The sequence below is a fragment of the Salmo trutta genome, chromosome 31, assembly GCF_901001165.1.
Source record: "Salmo trutta chromosome 31, fSalTru1.1, whole genome shotgun sequence".
Lineage (NCBI taxonomy): Eukaryota > Metazoa > Chordata > Actinopteri > Salmoniformes > Salmonidae > Salmo > Salmo trutta.
Window position 1 is genome coordinate 30,802,751 of NC_042987.1, and position 22,959 is coordinate 30,825,709.

The following is a 22,959-nucleotide window of genomic DNA, read 5'->3' on the forward strand; positions in this document are numbered from 1 at the left end:
GTGCGATTATTCGCAAATGGAAGAAACACAAAAGAACTGTCAATATCCCTCGGCCTGGGGCTCCATGCAAGATCTCACCTCGTGGAGTTGCAATGATCATGAGAACGGTGAGGAATCAGCCCAGAACTACACGGGAGGATCTTGTCAATGATCTCAAGGCAGCTGGGACCATAGTCACCAAGAAAACTATTGGTAACACACTACGCCGTGAAGGACTGAAATCCTGCAGCGCCCACAAGGTCCCCCTGCTCAAGAAAGCACATATACATGCCCGTCTGAAGTTTGCCAAAGAACATCTGAATGATTCAGAGGACAACTGGTGAAAGTGTTGTGGTCAGATGAGACCAAAATGGAGCTCTTTGGCATCAACTCAACTCGCCTTGTTTGGAGGAGGAGGAATGCTGCCTATGACCCCAAGAACACCATCTCCACCGTCAAACGTGGAGGTGGAAATATTATGCTTTGGGGGTGTTTTTCTGCTAAGGGGACAGGACAACTTCGCCGCTTCATTTGACGGGGCCATGTACTGTCAAATCTTGGGTGAGAACCTCCTTCCCTCAGCCAGGGCATTGAAAATGGGTCGTGGAAGGGTATTCCAGCATGACAATGACCCAAAACACACGGCCAAGGCAACAAAGGAATGGCTCAAGAAGAAGCACATTAAGGTCCTGGAGTGGCCTAGCCAGTCTCCAGACCTTAATCCCATAGAAAATCTGTGGAGGGAGCTGAAGGTTCGAGTTGCCAAACGTCAGCCTCGAAACCTTAATGACTTGGAGAATATCTGCAAAGAGGAGTGGGACAAAATCCCTCCTGAGATGTGTGCAAACCTGGTGGCCAACTACAAGAAACGTCTGACCTCTGTGATTGCCAACAAGGGTTTTGCCACCAAGTACTAAGTCATGTTTTGCAGAGGGGTCAAATACTTATTTCCCTCATTAACCTGTCTGGCGCATGTGGGACGAATTCGTCCCACCTACGTAACAGCCACTTCAATCCAGTGGCGCGATTTTTGAAACGTTTGAAATACTATTACTTCAATTTCTCAAACATATGACTATTTTACAGCTATTTAAAGACAAGAATCTCGTTAATCTAACCACACTGTCCGATTTGAAAAAGGCTTTACAACGAAAGCAAAACATTAGATTATGTCAGGAGAGTGCCCAGCCAGAAATAATCAGACACCCATTTTTCAAGCTAGCATATCATGTCACATAAACCCAAACCACAGCTAAATGCAGCACTAACCTTTTATGATCTTCATCAGATGACACACCTAGGACATTATGTTATACAATACATGCATGTCTGTTCAATCAAGTTCATATTTATATCAAAAACCAGCTTTTTACATTAGCATGTGACGTTCAGAAAAAGCATACCCCCCGCAAACTTCCGGGGAATTTACTAACAGTTTGCTAAATTACTCACGATAAACGTTCACAAAAAGCATAACAATTATTTTAAGAATTATAGATACATTACTCCTCTATGCACTCGATATGTCCGATTTTAAAATAGCTTTTCGGATGAAGCACATTTTGCAATAATCTAAGTACATAGCCCGGCATCACAGGGCTAGCTATTTAGACACCCAACCAGTTCAGCCTTCACCAAAATCACATTTCCTATAAGAAAAATGTTCTTACCTTGCTTGTTCTTCGTCAGAATACACTGCCAGGACTTCTACTTCAATAACAAATGTAGGTTTGGTCCCAAATAATCCATCGTTATATCCAAACAGCGACGTTTTGTTCGTGAGTTCTAGACACTATCAGAATGCTACATCACGGTCTTGCGCATGGCGCATTGGCGTGACAAAAAATGTCTAAATATTCCATTACCGTACTTCGAAGCATGTCAACCGCTGTTTAAAACCAATTGTTATGCCATTTATCTCGTAGAAAAGCGCTAATATTCCGACTGGGAATCTGCAATGAGCCTAAACAGCCGAATTAAATTTCTCCACGGGGGCGAATCGTGCATGCGCCTCATTCAATGGTCCTCTGATCCGCCACTTACCAAAGGCGATAATTTGTTTCAGCCAGAGGCCGCCTCGTCAACCTTCAGGTATTTCGCGGGTTCTGAGAGCCTATTGGAGCCCTGGGAATTGTCACGTTACAGCTAAGATCCTTACTTTTCAATAAACAGATGCAAGACGCACGACTCCTTGTCAGACAGGCCACTTCCTGCATGAAACCTTGTCAGGTTTTTGCCTGCCATAGGAGTTCTGTTATACTCACAGACACCATTCAAACAGTTTTAGAAACTTTAGGGTGTTTTCTATCCAAACCTGAACAATAATATGCATATTCTAGCTTCTGAGTTGGTGTAGGAGGCAGTTAAAAATGGGCACATATTTTTTCCAAAATTCTCAATACTGCCCCCTAGCCCAAACAGGTTAAAATGCAAATCAATTTATAACATTTTTGACATGTGTTTTTCTGGATTTTTTTGTTGTTATTCTGTCTCTCACTGTTCATATAAACCTACCATTAAAATTATAGACTGACCATTTCTTTGTAAGTGGGCAAACGTACAAAATCAGCAGGGGATCAAATACTTTTTTCCCCCACTGTATATAATAGGCGGTGTCAGAGGAAAGCCCATAAAATTGTCAGACTCCTGTCACCCAAGTTATAGACTGTTTTCTCTGCTCCCCCACGGAGCGCCAAGTCTAGGACCAAAAGGCTCTTCAACGTCTTCTATCCCCAAGCCAGAAGACGGCTGAACAATTAATAAAATCGCCACCGGACAATTTACATTGACCCCCCCCTCCCTTTTGTACACTGCTGTTACTCGGTGTTTATTATCTATGCATATTCACTTCACCCCCACATACAAATTACCTCAACTAACCTGTACCCCCGCACACTGACTCGGTACCGGTGCCCCCTGTATATATCCTCGTTATTGTTATTCTTATTGTGTTACTTTTTATTATCATTTTTTATTTTAGTCTACTTAGTAAATATTTTCTTAACTCTTCTTGAACTGCACTGTTGGTTAAGGGCTTGTAAGTAAGCATTTCACAGAAAAGTCTACACTTGTTGTATTCGGCGCATGTGACAAATAAAGTTTGATTTGATTTCAATACCTATATGCTGTAGGCTGCTGTATCAATCATTCATTCATTAATGTCATCACAGAGCATACAAGTCATTCTGTCACGTCCTGACCAGCAGAGGGAGTAATTGTATTATAATTTGGTCAGTACGTGGCAGAAGGGTATTTGTTTTGTATGGTTGGGGTTCTGTGTATTATTAAAGGGGTGTTTGGTTTATGTAGTCTGGGGTTTGAGTATATGTTCTAGTGTTCGTTTTCTATGGTTTTCTAGTCTGTCTATTTCTGTGTGGTTCGTGTGGCTCCCGATCAGGAACAGCTGTACGTCGTTGTTCCTGATTGGGAGTCATATATTAGATGCTTGTTTTCACCTGGGGATTTTGTGGGTAGTTGTCTTTAGCACTGCTGTTGTTATTATAGCCTGTTAAACTGTCTGTCGTTCTTCGTTTTTGTTGTTTTTGGTGTTCACTTTATTTAATAAATAATCAAGATGAGCATCCCCATTCCTGCTGCATTTTGGTCATTACAACCCAACGACACCCATGACACATTCATAATTTGAAATGCAATCAAGGATCTTAGTTTTAAAATAAAATAACAAAGCAACCTTTGAATAATTAGCGTAAACAAGAAAGAAACCGTTCCATTTCGGAAATTGCATTCACAAATTAATGTGACTGTTTTTAGTCTTTGCTGTAATAAAGGCTTTTCAATAAATAAATAAATTAAATAAAACTACAACAGACTCTCTGGTATGCTTATAATTTATTTAATGTTTGCATTGTTCCAAACGGTCAGAATAATGATATTGTAATCTAACAGCACCTGTTTGGCACATATAATATGCACACAGAGCTTCTCACCTTCTTTTTCTTGATCTCCAGTATTTTGTCACAACTAGTAAAATGTATTCCACAAATCGACTACCCCTTTACCCCCTGAGCAACCAGTAAACAAACATTCCCCCGTTTCAAGTTTGTCACGTCCTCTGCATCCATTTTGCTATCACGTCTTAAGAGTTTGTTATAACCAATTTATTGATGTGATTATGATATGCTATAGCTCAGGCTCTATTGGTCACGTGCATGCGATGCATACATGTGTCCCGTAAAGAGAGCAAGGGTTGAGGGAAAACAAATGGGTTGATTTGATTAACACATAGAATGTGTTTATAAATGGAAAAATACACGTTTGGTCAAATTGGTCGACCTAGTTACCATAGACTTCCAGTCATTGCACTAACGCTAGTTAGCATTGGCTCGTGAAACAACCTCTAACATCGAGTCATTCTTTTTCAAATCAAAGAGGCTCAACCTTGGAGACATCAAACAGGAAACACAGGCTGTCCATTCCAGCCGCTTGAAAAGAGGAGGCTAATGATCCCATTGGAACGAAGAAGCACTACTTACCATAGTTTTTATGATTCAAAATAATAATGATTTAAATGTGTTTGCTGGGGGGAGCAGGTCCAGGAGATGGATACAGCTAAATCACGAGCCCCACTTGAGGCATCGAGGTCCAACGTCAACGGCATTTCCGTGTCATTTGAATTTATTTTAATCTGGCTCCTGATTGCAATTTTCTCTTTTCTCTTGTTCCCTCTCTCTTTCCATGAATCTGTGATTGTGTGAGAAAGCCCTGCAGAAGGGATTAAGACAGTCTGAATGGAAGACAAGTTCTTTGGGTATTACAACCCAGTGAAGCTGCTTCACTAAGCCGCAACTGATAACTTTGCAGACCATTAGTGAACAGGATTGCCTTTCTAAGTACCCACCACCCTGCACACAATCAACAACGTAATGAAGAGACACGCGGAACGAAAGGCCCCAGACATAATTTTAGCTCCCCCAAATCGAAACAAGATTTGTGACTTGAGACTAGAACGACAGAGTTTATTAGATTTTTTTACCCATTTTCGTTGGGGAAACGTTTATGGAGATTGCTTTGAACGGTGCTTTTCAGCAGAGTAGACAAGCAATGTATGCCGTGTAATTACTATACTTCCCTACTAGGGAAGTATAGTGCAGAGCAACTTTTGCTGGCCTTAGGCCTACTGTCATGTCCTACCTCTTCTTAACCATAATCTTGAACCTACTCTCTTTTCGTAATAGAGCAAAGTCAAACTGTTGATTTAAACTTAATTGCCATCTTTCTCACTGCAGGTTTAAATACTATACTGCCAGATGTGCAGAAATGGCATATGCTAGCATACTGAGGCATACACATTGAACGTGTTGAAATGATCCTCTTTTGGTAGGACGATACTGAAATGAGGCCAAAATCTGCTCCCTCAATCTGTCCTTCGGTGCCACAACAGTTAATTGATAACGCCATAATAATACAAAAATCAGAAGCAATAAGTCTGGAGCCGATGCAGGTGGCGAGACCCGGCTCTGGGGCCGTTAGCACGTTACTATAGCGACTAGCGAACTGCCAGTTCCATCTGCCAGTGGATCAAAGAGGAAACGCACACACACTCATCTCAATAAGACAACGGCAGCGTTTCACAGGTCTCATGTCCCTGACGCTCTGAGCCCAAATCTACCTCACATTGGACATGTTTTTATTTTGTTGTTTTGACAGTCGCTTTAAAAAAGAAGTGGGGAGAGCAGATGGGAGCTGGCAAACAAAACTGTCTGGCATTTCCGTAGTCACGCTATCAGCTTTATTTTACAGTACTGTTTGGCTTGGTATTTACCTGATGTTTAGGAAATGTGGTAACAAAGGTCACCCTCTGTTAGCCTTTATTGAAACCTTTATTTATAAAGGTTAGTCTTGTTGAAAGGTTAGTTATGTAGGTTCAAATCTTTTCTTAAAGTGTAATTTCTAACTTAGACCGAGTAAATAAAGCGTAAAGGACTGTATAATAAAGAATTACCAAAGCATATTCTTATATTATAATAGAGGCCAGGACAATATTGCTTTCACCTGCGCTGTAGTTTCAGATCAGAGCAGATGAAGGAGAGGACGTGATCTCATCAGAAGCCGTTTTGAGATGCAGCTTTGAACTGAACAAACCTTGATCTCCCATCCTTCCTCTTCTCCTCCCTAGGTGGTGAGGTGTCCACCCCACGGTTCACCCAGTTCTTCCGGGGCAGTCTGTCTGGGCTGACCATCCGGCCAGGGAGGATCGAGACCCAGAAAGTCATCTCCTGTCTACAGGCCTGTAAGGAAGGACTGGATATCCACTCACTGGAGAGCCTGGGCAAGGACATCAAGGTGACAGCTCTGCAGACATGCTGGTACACACATACAAACACATATAAACAGACAAAAATCTACAAACACACCTTACCCTTATAAGTCATAACGTCTGTGTTCTACAAACAGTACTGTTAGGAGATCTGAAAAATCACCATCAATCTGATAAGTATGATTATACTCCTAGGTTAAGTATTTCTTTTTAAGGCGATCCATGTAGAAACGGTACAAATCGAGAGGTTCAAGACCTTCGCAAGACATCACAGTAAATGAACTTCACCTCTAGTATCGATGTGTTGATTCATGTGTAATTCTGTGTGTGCAGTTCCATTTCAACCCAGCCCAGTCGGTGCTGGTGATGGAGGGAGAGGACCTGGAGAGTGTCAACACAGCCATGGCCAAGGTCTCCTACATCAACTCACGCCAGTTCCCCACAGCAGGCCTCAGACAGCTACACATCACCACCACCGTACAGTGAGTATGGAACCCTATGGATGTGTATGTGTACGCACACACACTGTAATCTGTCTCCCACACACAGACACACACTGTAATCTGTCTCCCACACACAGACACACACTGTAATCTGTCTCCCACACACAGACACACACAGTAATCTGTCTCCCACACACAGACACACACAGTAATCTGTCTCCCACACACAGACACACACAGTAATATGTCTCCCACACACAGACACACACTCCTCAACCTCTTTTCCTCACTCTCTCACACATAGTTTACAAGCCCAAAGACACAGCTGCTTGAGCGCACAGACACACAAACATGATTCACACCAAGCACACAGAAAGACTTGTATCACTTCACAGAATGTGTTTATCAAGCCTTCATTTGTGTATTCCACACAAACAAATACAGCAGAGGTAAAGAAATGTGGTTCTCTGGGGAAAGAGAGGGGGAAGTGTTTTGATGGTGGGAGAGAGAGAGAAAAGATAGAGAATCTACTGAGTGAAAGTGGAGTCCTTCAACTGCATGTCCTCGGGTCTGTGTGTGTGTGTGTGTGTGTGTGTGTGTGTGTGTGTGTTTGTGTGTGTGTGTGTGTGTGTGTGTTTGTGTGTGTCTGTGTGTGTGTGTGTGTGTGTGTGTGTGTGTGTGTGTGTGTGTGTGTGTGTGTGTGTGTGTGTGTGTGTGTGTGTGTGTGTGTGTGTGTGTGTGTGTGTGTACATCCGAGTCTCTGCCTTTGCTCTCTGTGTGTCCCCGGGTCAGTGTGTATCCGTGTGTGTGACGCGCTCTCGAGGTTAGTGTGTACACGTGTACGTTCCAGGTTGTGTGTGTGTGTGTTGTCTGGAGCGGCCTGTGGTCTCTCTGTGTCTGATGTGCTAATCAGGAGTGTTAGAGGGGAGAGGCATGTCCCTCTCTTTACATCTCCCCTCAGTAACCACAGCATTCCGCCCCAGCACGCCATGGCTGAGAGGGCCGCTGGGTTGCCGTTGCGCCGTGGTTGCCATGGAGCTTTGGTGCAGGGGCCAACATCTCATCAGCTGATGATGAGGATATGAATGAGGGCCATGAAGGCAATCTGCTGTGTCAGGGTTTCTCAGTCCAGAGAGCACTCAGAGAGAGAAAGTTGATCATTAGACGAATATAGCTCTGTTAAGACTGGCTGGCTGATTGGGTGGGTGGCTGGCTGGCTGGGTGGCTGACTGGCTGGCTGGCTGGGTGGGTGACTGGCGGGCTCGTTTTGTGTCTCTCTCTCTTTCTGTCTCCCTCTATTGCCTTATCCCCTCTCTGTCTATCTCTACCCCCTCCTCTAGTCACCATTTCAAGAAAAAGTTATTGGATTTCAATGCTTGCTGTTGGTCAGAGGGCACTTGGTTTAAAAAAAGAAATGTTTTGCATGTATCTGTAACAGCTCATGTGTTTATGCCATTACCTAACAGGAGAGAGAGAGAAGAGAGAGACTTGTGCAGTCTTATAGGAGTTAATGAAATGTATTGGTAAACAAATGCAGGCCCAAAACAAGACAGGAAGTGAGAGTGGATGAGTGGAGAGAAAGAAATAGTGTGATATAAGGAATGAAACAGGCCCAAAGAAGAACAGCAATGAGAAAGGATTGGGAGAAAAGTCAAAAAGGTGTGTGTGTGTGTAGTATGTGTGTGTGTCTGTCTGCGTGTGTGTGCCTTGTATACGTGTCTACACCTGTTCACAGTTAAACAGTGAGGGAGGGTTCGGCCAAATCTAAATGGACGATTGTGGTGGATAGTGGACTCCTGTCACAGGAGCTGTAATAGGATTATTCTAACTCAGGAGAACTCAGACCGCTGCCTTGTATAGAGAGACGGCTTCTCCTACTCAGCAGACATATTTCTATATGTCCCTGCCTGTGTCCCAAACTGCACCCTATACTCTACATGGTGCCTGGATGTGTCCCAAACTGCACCCTATACTCTACATGGTGCCTGGCTGTGTCCCAAACTGCACCCTATACTCTACATGGTGCCTGGATGTGTCCCAAACTGCACCCTATACTCTACATGGTGCCTGGCTGTGTCCCAAACTGCACCCTATACTCTACATGGTGCCTGGCTGTGTCCCAAACTGCACCCTATACTCTACATGGTGCCTGGAGGTGTCCCAAACTGCACCCTATACTCTACATGGTGCACTACTTGTGATCAGGGCTCATAGGGAATATGTAGGCAACAGGGTGTCGTTTGGGAAGCAACCCCTTAGTAGTGTTTCTGGTCAAGTAGCATTTATTTAGTGAGGTCCAGATCCCATTGTGACGCAGAGGGGACACTATTTGGCCGGGGGATACTATTTGGCCGGGGGATACTATTTGGCCGGGGGACACTATTTGGCTGGGGGACACTATTTGGCATGACAGGCCCTAGTTTAGAGTGGCGACGGTGCTACACCCCACAAATATTTTACCGATGTTGTTCGGGGTAATTGTTTGTGGAGTTACAGCCAATTTTGCTTATCAGATAAATCTACACACACGATTGCAGGTGCACGCAAGCAGGCACACACATGCACTTCCTATTCAAAGCCAGATTGTTAGGTAATTATGGAGATCAACTAATCAGACATACACATACATACATTTTTTTATTATTTTTGTATTTCTTATTTATTTAACCAGGTAGGCTAGTTGAGAACAAGTTATCATTTACAACTGCGACCTGGCCAAGATAAAGCAAAGCAATTCGACACATACAACAACAAAGAGTTACACATGGAATAAACAAATGTACAGTCAATAGAAACAATATAAAAATCTGTATGCAGTGTGTGCAAATGTAAGGAGGTAAGGCAATAAATAGGCCAATAGTAGCGATGTAATTACAATTTAGCAATTTACACTGGAGTGATATATGTGCAGATGAGGATGTGCAAGTAGAAATACTGGTGTGCATTGACCCTGTTTTTTTTTTGCCCTGACTCTCCTGCACTGGCTCTATGCACACTCACCTGACTCTATACACACACACACACACACACACACACACACACACACACACACACACACACACACACACACACACACACACACACACACACACACACACACACACACACACACACACACACACAAACATGCATACTGACGCCACACACACTTTCACACTCTTCTCATACGCTGCTGCTACTATGTTTATTATCTATCCTGATTGCCTAGTCACTTTTACCCCTACCTCCATGTACATATTACTTCAACTCCTCGTACCCCTCCACATTGACTTTGTTCCGGTACTCCTTGTATATAGCCACGTTCATTTATTGTGTTACTATTTCCTTTTTTGCTTATTTTTCTTACTTTTTAACTCTGAATTGTTGGGATAGGGCACATAAGTAAGCATTTCACTGTAAAGTCTACACCTGTTATATTCAGCGCATTTGACAAATACATTTGATTTGATTTTGATTTGACACACAACACACACTCTTCCTATTCAAATACATGTAAATACACAGACACACACATACAGTCATCCCATTCAAAGCCAGTCTGTTATTTAGTTAAGGAGAACAACGCATCTAAATACAGGCTTTATTTAGGCCTAGACTTAGTGCAAGTCATTACCATGGGAAAGCAGTCCAATCAGTACTTTTAGCTAGTAAAGCCAGAAGCACTGTTATCATATAAAGAAATAGACTGTTTTTAATTAGCGTGGGAAAGTAAATATATGAATAAATAAGCGAGTGAAGAGCACTTTTCACCAACCCTTGAAAAGCGTAATTTCTCGAGGCTTTAGGCGCCAGCGTTTGTATTAATCCTGAGAGACTTCACTCTGCCCCCTTCAAACTGTAATGAACTTAGACGACAGCCAGCTTGTTTCCCCCAGACTGCCTGGGTGGCAGGGCAGCTCCTCGCTCTGGGTAGGATGCCCTTAGAATCTAGATCCCAGATCTAGGTTCAGCTTACCCTCCCCAAGTCACAATCTAGTATGGATAAATGCTAAACTGATCTTAAATCAGTGACTAGGGGCAACTTCGTCTGAGTAAGGACAGTAAACAGTAGTAACTGTGAAAGGTGTCAGAGAGAATGTCACATCCAGAAACAACTCCTAGCCCCTAAGCCCTTACCCCTAGGCACAAGTGTGTAGGAGGTAGGTACAGTGAATGTAGAAATATAACATTAAAATGTTTCTTTGTTTGGGGGTTTCATGTCAATTGTGTTGATGAGAAAATTTGATAATTAAGTATACGTATGTGAATGTGTGTGTGCGGGGGTTTGTGTGTGTGTTATTGGAAATGGGCAGCTTCGAGCCATCTGTCTCAAAAGCACATCACTCACTCCCAAATATTCTGAAAAGCTATAGAGTTCGTTGCCAACAGAGACCACTTGCAAAAACAATTTGACAAATATTAGAAGTCCACTTTCACAGTTGCCTCTATCACAATCTGTCTTTGCAGTAACTGTCTCTGATCTCTGAAATTAAAATGAAAAGTGCCAAGTCATTCATTACCAGGACCAGAAAGAGTATTTAGGCTGTGTCCTCTTGGGTGAAAGCACTCATTAACGGTGCCACACAATGCAATTTATTTCGATTCCAGTATGAAATGGCAATTTTGTTCCCCTAATCTCTCTTACCCTCTTGTTCCTTATCTGTAGGCCAGTTATCTACAAAAACTGCCCTGGCCTGAACAATCATGACCTGAGGAAAATAAGGTGCACTTTTTGCATCATCTTTCAATACACTAATGTCTATCTCCGTTTTCTACTACTTTTCTCTTCTCCTCCTGGGAGCTCAGGTGTTTCGGGGAGGACATATGCATCTCCATCCCAGACATTAAGGCTTTAGTAATGGTCCTGCCACCGAGCGAGCCACGGATCACCATCGCTGGTTCAGATCAACTCGTCAGGCCTGCCGCCGACCTGCGTGGAGCCATGGGCGTAGCACCCTTCAAGGAGCTGCGCATCACCAGCACTGTAACCAAGGGTGACGGTGTGCCGTTCAGCGCAGGTGGGTGAGGGGGCGGTTACCGTGGATACATGTTGATCAGCATGATGTGATCCCAACTAGTCAAGTTGTATAAGTGTGTGTTTGTGCATCCATGTCTGTGTTTGATTTTGTGTGCGTTTGTGTATATGTGTATAGTCTACAGGCCTGGTGTTCTGGAGGCGATGCACAACCTGGATTACTGTGATGTCCTGGTGATCGGAGAGGAGCTCAACCCGGAGCAAGAGAGTCTGGAGATTCACCACAGCTCTCTAATGGGGAAACACCTGGACGCCACAAACTCCACCTCAGGAATATCCATATATGGTATGTACAGTTGAAGTCAGAAGTTTACATACATCAGCTGACTTAACCCCTGTTTATATCTGCACCCAGATCTCTCTTTCTCAACCTACCTCTCTCTCTCTACATACCTCTCTCTTTATCTACCTACGGTTGAAGTCAGAAGTTTGTATAGACCTTAGCCAAATACATTTATACTCAGTTTTTCACATTTCCTGACATTTAATCAGAGTAAAAATTCCCTGTCTTAGGTCAGTTAGGATCACCACTTTATTTTAAGAATGTGAAATGTCAGAATAATAGTAAAGTGATTTATTTCAGATTTTATTTATTTCATCACATTCCCAGTGGGTCAGAGGTTTTTATACACTCAATTAGTATTTGGTAGCATTGCCTTTAAATTGTTTAACTTGGGTCAAACGTTTCGGGGAGCCTTTCACAAGCTTCCCACAATAAGTTGGGTGAATTTTGGCCCATTCCTCCTCACAGAGCTGGTGTAATGGAGTCAGGTTTGTAGGCCTCCTTGCGCTCACACATTTTTTCAGTTCTGCCCACACATTTTCTATAGGATTGAGGTCAGGGCTTTGTGATGGCCACTCCAATATCTTGACTTTGTTGTCCTTAAGCCATTTTGCCACAACTTTGGAAGTATGCTTGGGGTCATTGTTCATTTGGAAGACCCATTTGTGACCAAGCTTTAACTTCCTGATTGATGTCTTGACATGTTGCTTCTTCAATATATCCACATCATTTTACTGCCTCATGATGCCATCTATTTTGTGAAGTGCACCAGTCCCTCCTGCAGCAAAGCACCCCCACAACATGATTCTGCCACCCCCGTGCTTCACAGTTGGGATGGTGTTCTTCGGCTTGCAAGCCTCCTCCTTTTTCCTCCAAACATAACGATGGTCATTATGGCCAAACAGTTCTATTTTTGTTTCATCAGACCAGAGGACATTTCTCCAAAAAGTATGAATTTGTCCCCATGTGCAGTTGCAAACAGTAGTCTGGCTTTTTTAATTGCGGTTTTGGACCAGTGGCTTCTTCCTTGCTGAGCGGCCTTTCAGGTTTGTCGATATAGGACTCGTTTTACTGTGGATATAGATACATTTGTACCTGTTTCCTCCAGAATCTTCACAAGGTCCTTTGCTGTTGTTCTGGGATTGATTTGCACTTTTCGCACCAAAGTACGTTCATCTCTAGGAGACAGAATGCGTCTCCTTCCTGAGCGGTATGACGGCTGCATGGTCCCATGGTGTTTATACTTGCGTACTATTGTTTGTACAGATGAACGTGGTACTTTCAGGCATTTGGAAATTGCTCCCAAGGACGAACCAGACTTGTGGAGGTCTACAATTTTTTTTCTGAGGTCTTGGCTGATTTCTTTTGATTTTCCCAAGATGTCAAGCAAAGAGGCACTGAGTTGAAGGTAGGCCTTGAAATACATCCACAGGTACACCTCCGATTGACTCAAATGATGTCAATTAGCCTATCAGAAGCTTCTAAAGCCATGACATAATTTTCTGGAATTTTCAAAGCTGTTTAAAGGCACAGTCAACTTAGTATATGTACATTTCTGACCCACTGGAATTGTGATACAGTGAATTATAAGTGAAATAATCTGCCCGTAAACAAGTGTTGGAAAAATTACTTGTGTCATGCACAAAGTAGATGTCCTAACCGACTTGCCAAAACTATAGTTGCCGTTTGTCACCTGCTTAGCAGTCATATCAGAAGCTATACAAGATATTGAAGCTGTGTCTTGAGAAAAACACTGGGCCCAGTGTTGAGCCCTGGGGGACACCATCTATATTTGGCTGGGAACACCAGGGACACCTTTGGTAATGATGTCCTTTCTCCTGTCTTTTTCCCTAGGTGTGGACTCCATGGCCCACTATGAGGAGGCCCTCAGGCAGGTGCGCTACAGGAACTGGCGTCCGGCGACCCTGACTAACAGGAGGTTCAGGCTCACCTGCTCTGAGCTCAATGGACGCTACACCAGTAACGAGTTTAACTTGGAGGTCAGGGAAGAAACGGTTTTCTTTTCTACTTCAACCCCACTCACACTTTCTATTCTCTCATATTTCCACCACTGCCGCTCCTCTGTCTTCATACCTATTTTAACACATCTCTCTCCTTTTCTCACACTCCTGAACACTCTTTCTTGCCACATTTCTGCAACATCACTTATCACCCAGCCCCATTTACCCTTTATCCCTGTCTGTCTTTGTCTGCGTCAGTGCCATCTCCTTACTGACTGATATGTTCTTTGTCCCGCCCTCAGGTTAGCCTCGTTCACAACACAGCACCCGTAGAGCATGTCAATCACATGGCTGTCCAATCCCAGTACATGCGGTCGGTGCATCATCCACTGATGGTGCACTCTGTCAATTCCCACATCTCAGGTAAGGCACCCAGCAGTTCACACGCACACACACGCACAGTGAAGACCTGAGGGTGTGTTTTTTTAACTGGAGGGGGATCCAGATTAGGCTAAGCCTTCAGATCATACAGACACACGCTGTCTCTGTCTCCCTCTCTCAGTGTCACACACAGGCAAACACACACACACACACACATACACACACAGGACTGAGTGATCCTCTCAAGGGTAGGGAGGACAGAGCACACAGCAGAGGGAACTGGGGATCTCTGCCCTATTGTGTACAGAGAGAACCGAGTGTAGAGACACAGCTCAATGGAAAGAATGCAGATTTCTACTGTTTTACCACAAGAACAGAAAGCCAGTTTTTTTATATTACATTAATAAGACTAATATACACTACTTTCAATGTAATGAAACAATGAAGGGATTTTGTAATTTCAGATGAACTTAACTTTTAAACACATTTCTCCCCCCACAGGCACCCCTCCAGCTGCCACAGTCGTGGTAGTGATCTGTATCGCCGCCCTGGTGTGTATAGTGGTGCTAGGCATCTACAGGCTCCACAGTACCCACCAGGACAGCTCCAAGAGTGAGGAGGATGGAGCCAAGGAGCCAGAGATGGACTGGGACGACTCCACCCTCACCATCACAGTCAACCCTATGGAGGTGAGAGGACATTACACGAAGGAATTCCCAGAGAAGGCACTGTCAACTAAAATCAACTCCAAGGCACTTATGAAGATCTGAATTGTTGAGACCTATTGAATTGACTGAATATGTGTAGGGGTTGAATGATTAATTAAGCCTACTCTAGGTCTAGTGGAATGGCTAGGGATTGATTTGTGACTGGGTTTTATTACATGTCTTTCATTACATTTATTACATTAAAACTGTTTTGGTATTATATTTAGGGATTGAGTTTAGTAGCAAGGACATTATTTTTGTCCTTTGCTAAGTTATATTATCAATGAGCACCTGCAGAGAGGATTTCTGATCTATAGCTTTTATTAAGTGTTCAGGTAGGCCTCCGCACAACAACAAACACATAAATAGGAGGGGTGCTCGACAACAATGACAGAAATCCAACAAAGGCTTGCCAAGAAAAAACTGCCAAAAAGACTAATTAAAGGCAGAGAGGTGTTGGTGATTTAAGTGAGAAGTAGGCATTGGTCTGAAGCCGAAAAAGAAAGGAAATTCAAGTGAGCAGCACAATGCCTATTCCACCCATGCTCTACCAAGGTTTTCCAACACACAGCTTTGACCTACTACAGTAGCTATGTTGGTCTATTGTACTTCAAACAATGTTTATGCAAGTTGCTTAGGATTCAAACCTTCTTAAACAGTAACTTTCTAGCTAGCTAACAAAGCTGTCAAATTGGTTGTTGATCATTGCTACACAGCCATTTTCAAGTTTTGCCATAGATCTTCAAGTAGATTAAAACTGTAACTCGGCCACTCAGGAACATTCACTGTCTTCTTGGTAAACAACTCCAGTGTATATTTGGCCTTATGTTTTAGGTTATTGTCCTGCTGAAAGGTGAATTCATCTCCCAGTGTCTGGTGGAAAGCAGACAGAACCAGGTTTTCCTCTAGGATTTTGCCTGTGCTTATCTCCATTCCATTTTTTTTTATCCTGAAAAACGACCCAGTCGTTAACGATTATAAGCATACCCATAACATGATACAGACACCACTGTGCTTGAAAATATGGAGAGTGGTATTCAGTAATGTGTTGTATTGAATTTGCCCCAAACATAACACTTTTTATTCAGGACAAAAAGTGAATTGCTTTGCCACATTTTTTGCAGTATTACTTTAGTGCTTTGTTGCAAACAGGGTGCATGTTTTGGAATATTTTTATTCTGTACAGGCTTCCTTCCACTCTCACTTTCTCCTATCACAGACATTGAATTCTGTAAATGATTTAAAGTCACCATTTACCAATAAGTGTGAGGCATAAAAAAAGAATTAATAAAAACTCCCTTTGTGGTTGAATCTGTGTTTGAAACTCACTGCTCGACTGAGGGACCTTACATATAATTAATTGTATTTGGGGTTCAAAGATGAGGTAGTCATTCAAAAAATCCATGCAATTTATTAAGCACATTTTTACTCCTGAACTTATTTAGGCTTGCCATAACAAAAGGGTTGAATACGTACTGACTCAAGACATTTCAGCTTTTCATTTTTAATTCATTGGTAAAAAAAAAATATCAGTGGTAAAAATTCCACAATCTAAATGTAATCCATTTAAAATTCCTTCTGTAACACAAATATTTGGGTGTCTGTGAAAGCGGCGGTACAGAGACCCTAAAAAATGTTGGGTAATAGAAATGAGGAGAGTGAAAAATCATTGTTTAGCCCCTTGATCAGGATCCATGGTGTCTAAGATTGTTCCAATTATTATTTTTTGGTGCTATTATTTGCCATTCACCTTGAATCATGTTATTTACACTGCTGTGTCTCAGTAAACCACTAGGCTATAAATAGGAGCTAAGTGCAATGCAGGTAACACTGAGGAAGATGTCAGCTTGACATCCTGTCATTCACCTGTACTACTCATCCTGAACAATGGATTAAAGTGAGCTAAAATAAATCAATCTACCATTTTTGTTGAGTGCTCCAACTCTCTGCCTTGAATGAGTCATTTTGGAAGTTTTTATTGGCACACCCTTATGTTACAGTATCTTTAAAGTGTCTTCTGCATATTGGAAGAGTAATTCTGTGTTCCACTGTGTCCTTTCCCGTAGAACGTCGGAGAGCCTCAGACGGTGGAGGTAAATGAGGAAGAGGAAGATGACGAAGAGGAAGATGAACAGGCAGGCGACATCACAAGTGCAGAGTCTGACGACAGTGATGAAACAGAGGAAGAGGAGGAGGACGAGAGGGAAGTGAAGGAGAGCAAGCCGAAGAGCAAGCTGGAATGGGATAGCTCTTCGATAACATATTAATCTTTCACGCATGCGCACATACACACACACCCCTACATATACAGAATTTGCTGAAAGTCAGTCAATCAGTTGTGAAAACAGCTACCCCTCAAGTTTGCCACTGTCCAATGTTTTATGAAATGTTGCTCTCTTCTGGTCAAAATAAGGCATTACACACAAAAGGTTTCATTGTTTTCTGACTAACCAATGGAGGTTATTTTCTCATATTTTGGTGTAACTAATTGTTCCTATTAAAACCACCATTGACAACACAATAGGTAGTGCCAATTGAAAATTCATTTGCACAAGCACATTTCCACCTTATGGCTCGTTCATCTGTGTTTCATTATTTCTGGGTTTGGACACGAAACATTGGACAGCACATTTTCCTCTTATCTTCATTCCTGCTGTTGAGTTACTAATACAAAAAGATCTTTGAATGCATTCATTGTAAGTACCTTCTTTTGCATTAATACAAAATTATGCATTTCTTTGGATTATGAGATTGTATTTTATTCATTTGAAATCTTGGAAATATGTTTGAGGTCTTCTGAAAAACAGACTTACAAATTGTCATTAGCATATTTAATTTAAATAAGGTATTTTAAGAGCCAATGTATTTACAAAACTAATTTTGAACATTTTGATAGTCTCCTTTTTCTTTCTGTCTGCCTGGTTAATGTTCTTGGACATATGAAAAAAAGAGAAGTTCCTGTATGTTTTTATAAATCCCTCGTGAATATAGCAGGTAGTGTAGCTGAACTATCATTCACCTTGGGCTTGGTTCAATCCGTGGCGTTGAAGACCTGCGCTTCAACACGCAACAGATGTAAAGGCAATGTTCGCAGAGATTGCATTCACGGTAAATGCTGCATAGGATGGCTCAATTACCTTTACCAATCGCACTATAGCGCTACGGATTGAATCGAGCCCCTTGTCTCCCACCTACCTCTCTTCAAACTGTATGTTTAAACTTGCTTGCATCAGAGGCAGGGCATTTTGAGTAGTCAAGTTTCTCCTAACCACAGATCTAGGATCAGCTTACCCTCCTTCAACTAACTTTAACCATTAGAAAGGAAAATGCAAAACTGACCTTAGATCAGCACTCATGGTCATGCCTCTATCTGTGTTTGCCGTTGACTTGTGTCCATCTACTTCTTAGGCTGAAATGAGGGCCTGAGAATAGACACTTAAAGGGATAGTTAACCCCATAATAAAGTTTGTCCGTTGTTTTCATACATCAAAAGTGGTATAAAGTCCATAAGTTGTGTAAATGTTTCATACCATCTGTTGTTTAAAACAAGGAAAATGCGTCTGACAGCTCATTTTGGGGTGAACTATCCCTTTAGTCACCACCAGAAGGCAACTTCATACAAAATCCCTATTCTCGGTTTGACAGGTTTGCATTTTTAGCCTGGGCACAGAGACAATTGATCACATTCTCTTTGGCTATCTTTACACAGGCAGCCCATTATTGGGGACCCGACCAAATTCACATAGAAATATGAGTTATGGAGCTGTCACTCATTGAAAGCAAGTCTAAGAAGCGGTAGTTCAGTTCTATGTGCACTTTTTCTATGCTTCCCATTCTTAAGTTTTGTTTTTGCATCTTTTACTTTTGGTTTTGTACACCAGCTTCAAACAGCTGAAAATACGATATGTTTGGTTATGGAAAATATATTTCAAAGCGGTTTAGATGGTAAAACTATTCTCTACATAATGACTGCTTGTTTTGTCACAAACTGAAAATAGGCACATTTTAGAAACCAGGAAATGGATAAATTTCTCCACATGGCACCTTTCAACACTTGTGGAAAGCCTGTGTTAAATCGTTGTATATATATTAATTGGTATTTTGACCAATCAGATCAGCTCTGAAAAATATCTGATATGAAAAGATCTGATTGGTCAGATGACCAATTAGTGGAAAACCCCAAAATGGGCTGCCTGTGTAAATGCAACCTTTGGGTGCATCTCAAAGGGCTGAATTGTCTTCTTCACCTTGTCTCCTTTCCTTCACCTGTCCATCAAAAACAACGGTAAGGTGAAAGCAAACTGGTGGGTGCCATTGCCTACCCAAATTTTGCTTTCACCAGCTCACTTCATGTCCATTCAGATTAAGGAAAGGAGACAAAGAGAGGAATCCACTTCTGACTATTGAGATACTCTCATGTTGTTGTTGTTCTATGATAAACCACCTCTGTCAGGAGTGCCACTGTATGAAACCAGAAACTATTGATCCTCACGCTCGTTCTCTGGTGGCCTATAACAGGGCTGCTGTAGCTGAATCTAACCAACCCCTTTCTGACCCCTTGATTTTCCCAGAATGCCACTCTAAACTCTGCATCCGTTACATGTTTATGTCTGTAGCAGTGGTTAGAACTCTTCCCCGTCGGCCTTAATGCCTGTGGTTGTGATGTCATCATCGTGAGACGCGCCTTTCCCATTGCCTTGTTTCACCCCATCTTTACACCAAGTGTGTCATAGAGGAGTAAAAATACATTTTGCATATAAACTGCGTCAAAACAGTTAAAGACAGTTATTTTATATATATGTTTCATTTATTTTTGTTTTTGTAAAGGTTTTCTTTTTCTCTTTGGTGGTCACGGCAGCACTTTCTGTACATTGACCAATAAAGACTTGTTTTAGAATCTACAGTATATGTCTCTTCTCTCTATATGTGAGGACAAGTGTGATGTCCTGTCTTGCTGTCTCATAACCTAGTATGCCTAGAACTGTATAATGAATTTGATAGGCTACATTTTACGGTGTGACTGTGCTCCAATTTGACTGGGGATAGCTTTATTTGTGACCTACAGGTACAAATTAGAATTGTGCAATAGCAGAGCATAAGAGAGTTGCAAACGTTGCTTTTTTGTGGCAGCAATTAGACATTGTTCTTAGGGGGGGCTAGTTACCCCTTAGTACCCTAATGTTGGTGCTAGCAAGCAAGCTAGGTTGAGCTAGGTATCAACAGCCAATTCAATAGGGTTTGGAAAATAGTGCACTTCAATAATAAGTATTTGCATAAAGTTCAGTTTTCTCCAAAGTTGGTACCGCACTGTTCACGTCCCTCGCCCATGATCACATCGCCCACCGGTCCCCCGCTCCTTCATTCAAAAATAATGAATGGGCTTCCGTTGTTTCACCCGTTGCACCACTTGCTGCGCCCGGTCTAAGGCACTGCATCTCAGTGCAAGAGGCGTCACTACAGTCCCTGGTTCAAATCCAGGCTGTATCACATCCGGCCGTGATTGGGAGTCCCATAGGGCGGCGCACAATTGGCACAGCGTCATCCGGGTTTGGCTGGGATAGGCTGTCATTGTAAATAAGAATGTGTTCTTATCTGACTTGCCTAGTTAAATAAAGGTTCAATTTTAAATTAAAAATACAAAAAAATCTGTATGTGGATCTTGTTTGAAGCTGTAGGTTTTTTCAAGAAAAACAGTCTACATAAATAGATGGGCTGCATTTCAGTTTCAGCTCAGATCGCCTGCATCTTGTGCATCAACAACTCGCAAGGAGAAATTTTTTTCCCATGCTATAACCTCTCACCTACACTGCCCATCATGTGCAAAGGCCTCCACAGAGCATTTCCTCTCCCCTGTGGCTACTTCATATGTGACATGTGCATGAGCGCCATCGAGCGGGATGGCTACTGGGAGGACACGCAGTCACACGGCCAATGCCCTGAGTGCCACAAACCTGCCCTCTTCAGAGTGGGACTTCCCGAGCAACCCACTGGTAGGACATGTCCTCCAGCACCTGACAGAGCTGAACGATATGGCCGTGAGACAGAGTCAACGCTTCTTCTGGAAGAAGTCTGGTCGTCAGACCAGGGGGGAGGAGGTCCCTTGTGGCTTGTGCCACATGGGCAGGCGAGCAGTGAAATTCTGCCAGACCTGCGAGCTCAATTACTGCTAGAAATTCCTGAAGAACGTTGACACCCGGGCCCGTACCGTTCACATGTTTTATTGGCGCCCATTATGGAGTGCTGTACACAGTGCCCGCGTCATTTGGAGCGCTCCATGACACACTACTGAACAGGAAGTTACGAGGAGTGTATTCATTTTTCACAGCTCAGCACCGATAGCCTTGGCGACGACACCCCAGAGGTTTAAAACAAGGCGACTGGACTGAGAATGACATAATCTCACCTGCTCCAATGGTCTCTTTTCTATGCATGTCTTCCAATGAATTTTTCATAGAAAGATTTTTCATTTTCATATACAGTATGGCACAATAAAAAGACATGCATTTCAAAAGTTGCCTTGTGTTATATAGAGAAATACAGGTGAGCACAGTAGTGCATCATCATTCCTGTCCATATTTTTACAGTCATAACAGTTGAGAAAGCATTCGGTCTCTACTAGCAAGCACAATGAGGCAGACTGAAGTTTAATAACAATAAACACATCCAAAAAAAGGAATGATGAGATCTCAGCCTCATAGATGATGCTTTGTAGGCAACATCTCGAAAAATAATGACATTACAGCTTCTCGGTTGTTTTCATTGTGGCGGGAGCCGCAGCCTAATCGCATCATTACTGATCATGTTAATTAGAAACTCCAAAACCTTGGCCAGACAGCAAATGTTAACAGTCAATTACTGTATCCCCTTGATGGTGGTTGAGGTTAATTGCATTTGTATTAGTAGGCTGTTAAAGCCCAATGATGAGGCACAACCGGTGTTGTTATGAAGCATGCTGCCTGCATGGTCAATGGCTTTGTCCTTGTCTTCCATTTCTAACTAATAACTCATCTCTCAGCCTCACCAATGTAAACGACCATAGACAAGAGATGAATCTAAAGTCATTGTAGTAACAGAGATGAAGTCGACCCAAGAGCAGATATGTTCCCATAACTCACTGCACAGGTAGTATTAAGTGATCTTGACCACATCAGTTAAGGGTCTACCAAGACCACAGTTATAGCTAAGTTATCCCTCACAAATGCAAGTGACACTACAACATCCAAATACAATACAGTGCGTTCGGAAAGTATTCAGACCTCTTGACTTTTTCTACATTTTGTAACGTTACAGCGTTATTCTAAAATTGTTTTTTTTCTCTCATCAATCTACACACAATACCCCATAATGACACAGCAAAAACAGACATTAATACATTTCTGCAAATGTATTAAAATAAAAAATATAAATATCTCATTTACATAAGTATTCAGACCCTTTACTCAGTACTTTGTTGAAGCACCTTTGGTAGCAATTACAGCCTCGAGTCTTCTTGGGTATGACACTACAAGCTTGGCACACCTGTATTTGGAGAGTTTCTCCCATTCTTCTCTGCAGATCCTCTCAAGCTCTCTCAGGTTGGATGGGGAGTGTCGCTGCACAGCTATTTTCAGGTCTTTCCAGAGATGTTCGATTGATTCATGTCCAGGCTCTGGTTGGGCCACTCAAGGCCACTCAGAGACTTGTCCCGAAGCCACTCCTGCGTTGTCTTGGCTGTGTGCTTAGGGTTGTTGTCCTGTTGGAAGGTGAACCTTTGCCCCAGTCTGAGGTCATGAACGCTCTAGAGCAGGCTTTCATCAAGGATCTCTCTGTACTTCGCTCCGTTCATCTTTCCCTCGATCCTGACTAGTCTCCCAGTCCCTGCCACTGAAAAACATCCTCACAGCATGATGCTGCCACCACCATGCTTCACCGTAG

At 42.6% G+C, this 22,959-nt stretch overlaps 1 protein-coding gene across 1 annotated transcript in view; it reads left to right on the forward strand.

Annotated features, from left to right (window-relative positions):
* LOC115169935 (calsyntenin-2) overlaps positions 1-18,669 on the forward strand; it is a 275,046-nt gene extending 256,377 nt beyond the window's left edge. The window contains exons 10-17 of the mRNA XM_029726080.1: positions 6,116-6,282; positions 6,590-6,738; positions 11,485-11,696; positions 11,832-11,999; positions 13,851-13,996; positions 14,260-14,380; positions 14,840-15,027; positions 17,112-18,669. Of these exons, the coding sequence (XP_029581940.1) occupies positions 6,116-6,282; positions 6,590-6,738; positions 11,485-11,696; positions 11,832-11,999; positions 13,851-13,996; positions 14,260-14,380; positions 14,840-15,027; positions 17,112-17,312 (1,352 nt within the window). The 3' untranslated portion in view covers positions 17,313-18,669. The remainder of the gene's footprint in view (positions 1-6,115; positions 6,283-6,589; positions 6,739-11,484; positions 11,697-11,831; positions 12,000-13,850; positions 13,997-14,259; positions 14,381-14,839; positions 15,028-17,111) is intronic.
* Positions 18,670-22,959: the final 4,290 nt, after the last annotated feature.